This window comes from Gadus macrocephalus, chromosome 11 (assembly GCF_031168955.1).
Source record: "Gadus macrocephalus chromosome 11, ASM3116895v1".
Lineage (NCBI taxonomy): Eukaryota > Metazoa > Chordata > Actinopteri > Gadiformes > Gadidae > Gadus > Gadus macrocephalus.
In genome coordinates this window covers 15,054,277-15,056,776 of record NC_082392.1, presented here as the reverse complement: position 1 = coordinate 15,056,776, position 2,500 = coordinate 15,054,277, and the positions used below count along the sequence as shown (strand labels likewise).

The following is a 2,500-nucleotide window of genomic DNA, read 5'->3' as shown; positions in this document are numbered from 1 at the left end:
CGACGGCCTCACTAAACATGTCTCACGGTGGTTATATACTATCTTAAGTCACATGGTGGAAATGTACAGGACACCATTTTCATCACAGCCCATCGTGAGTCACCCTAAGACAAAATGTCCTCCCTGTTCACTGCCACTGCAAACCGCTGACTCTGTCCTCCCCCTGCTGCAGGTCATGTGGGTATGCAACTTGTGCCGAAAACAACAAGAAATCCTCACCAAGTCGGGGGCGTGGTTCTACGGGCCGGGCCCTGGGCAGGCGTTTGAGGGCGGGCCGCAGGGTAAGAAGGCCAGGCTGCAGGATCCGTCCCTCTACCCCTACCACCAGGGAGCTCCAGGGGACACCTCCACGTTACCGGCGTCCCAAAGGGGCCGACCCCGCGGAGGGCTCCTGCCTCGGCAGTCCTCCCTCGACAACGGAACCACGTCGAGGTACTCCGGGTCGGGCGACCTGCTCATCGACAGGTCAGTCAAGTTTTATTTTCCTGCCTGTGTCCGTTAAATTTTTCTGCATGGGTGTAGAAAAATGGAAGAACGGAAGAATTCCATGCTGATTTCCACCGATATTCTTCCTGCAAAGAAAGCTTACACAAATGGCCGCCACGGCATAAAACTATGAGCCTGTGGGAGTTTGCTTTTTTTCGTCGTCATTGTTTCAATTTGACTGAACTGTTTGCCAGGATATAACTGAATCTCCAAAGGGAAACGGATTCTGCAGAGTTTGTAGTCACAATGACCTACCTGTGTGTAAGAACTGATTTGGAACCAGTAGTGTAAGGGCAGGGAGCAAAGAACGACACAAAGAACTGCAGTAGTGGCGTAGACAGTCGATGTCCCACTTAAACTCTGTACATTGAGTGTCAAGGTCCTATAAAGAGACAGGGATATACTGATGTGCACATGTGAACGCACTGGGACAAATACCAGCACATATTGGTCGTTGTTCTTGTGACACACACAAGCACACAGACACACACACACACACGGACAATGCACACTTTTCGCTTGTACTAGAAGCCTTGAGTGAGACCTAACTCATTGTTGATAAAACAAGCGTGTACAGGGTCCATTTCGCAGTGCAGAACACCCAGTTCTTCTTGGGAGCCGTTATCAGACAGACTCAGTGACGGCCTGTGTGTCAGTGCATATGCTAAATGGCTTCTCTAAGTAGAACATTCTGGGATGCAGCAACTGATAACAAGTACACTGCATCCTTGTGAATCCCAGCTCCACTTCTCTGCTCCTCAGTGCTGCTGGTGTGAAAAAATGTAGTTCCTTTTAACATCCACACGGTGGCTTCTTGATCTCCTTCTCTCTCCCCCCACCCCCCCCCCCTCTCTCTCTCTCTACCGTCACCTCCTCTCTCTCTCTCTCGCACAACCACCACCCAACACACCCATCCACCCTCCGCTCCCTATCTTCTCCCTCCACCGCTGGGAGGAAGAAACGCTTACATACAGACACACACAGCAGCTACACAGTTGCTTTGCCACACAAGTCGCAGGCGGTGTGCCATTTCAGCCAGACTTCCCTGCTCATGCAGCCCTCGTTAAGTCCGTCCAAACAGTAGCAGGCATACGTTTGGAGGCCACGTGGCCCATCAGCGCATCTTTGCAAACAACAAAGGACGCATGTGAAATGAACCGCGACCACAGATCGAAATAGGGCCATGTCCTTCGTCCCATGCACAGCAAATACGTTAGACGCAGGAATAACACACCCTGTCTCACACACCCGGTCCCTATTTCTCTGTGTTCCGTTGTCGCGGCCTAGCCCGGAATATCAGATCCTGTTCAACCCCGGGGTCAGAACCCAGCAAGTGGTCTGGCATTTACCAGATGTCCGGTCCTCTCAGCCGGGGCTCTGTGCCCACACCAAATGTTGCTTCCTGACGGGCGCAGAGGCGTTTTGGCCTGCGCACACGCGCGTTCGTGTGTATGTTGTAGTGCAAGAGAATAACTTGAGGGATATATTCACAATGTTTTCCCTCAGATATACACAAATACTGAACTTGGAGCACACTGCTGTTGTTTGATCAGGAGAGAAAATAAGGCGTTTTACTTTTGTACACCAGCCTTTCTTACCCTTGTCTCGCTCCCCCTCTGTTGCTGACCTTGCATGGGTGTACCTGACAGGGCTTTTACTCCTTGTCGCTTCCTCTTAAATAGGAACAAAACAGCCTGCACGTGCTAACCTCCACAATGGCTTTGAACACACTAGTCATTAGAGACTGTGGTAATTGCAGTGTCCATCATTGCTTAATTTTGTTGGCATAAAGGTGGAAGGATTTGAAGTGTGTAGGGACTAGAACTGCTGTTTAGTCTAATATACACTAACAATGATCCATTTCAGGCCTGACTTGACTGTTCTCTTCTGTATTGTGTTGCTCTGTTCACAGAATAATGTACGGTAGCACCATTGGGCAATTACCAGACAGTCTCTTTTTGTTTTTATGTAATACTTTAGAATTATCAATCAAACCAGCAACATTGCATCCTTG

General features: G+C 49.7%; 1 protein-coding gene across 1 annotated transcript in view; it reads left to right on the top strand.

The window, feature by feature from the left end:
* The window catches only part of rims2a (regulating synaptic membrane exocytosis 2a), an 87,050-nt gene that overhangs the window by 36,248 nt on the left and 48,302 nt on the right, over positions 1-2,500 (top strand). Inside the window, 2 exon segments of the mRNA XM_060064873.1 lie at positions 173-465; positions 1,774-1,927. Of these exon segments, the coding sequence (XP_059920856.1) occupies positions 173-465; positions 1,774-1,927 (447 nt within the window).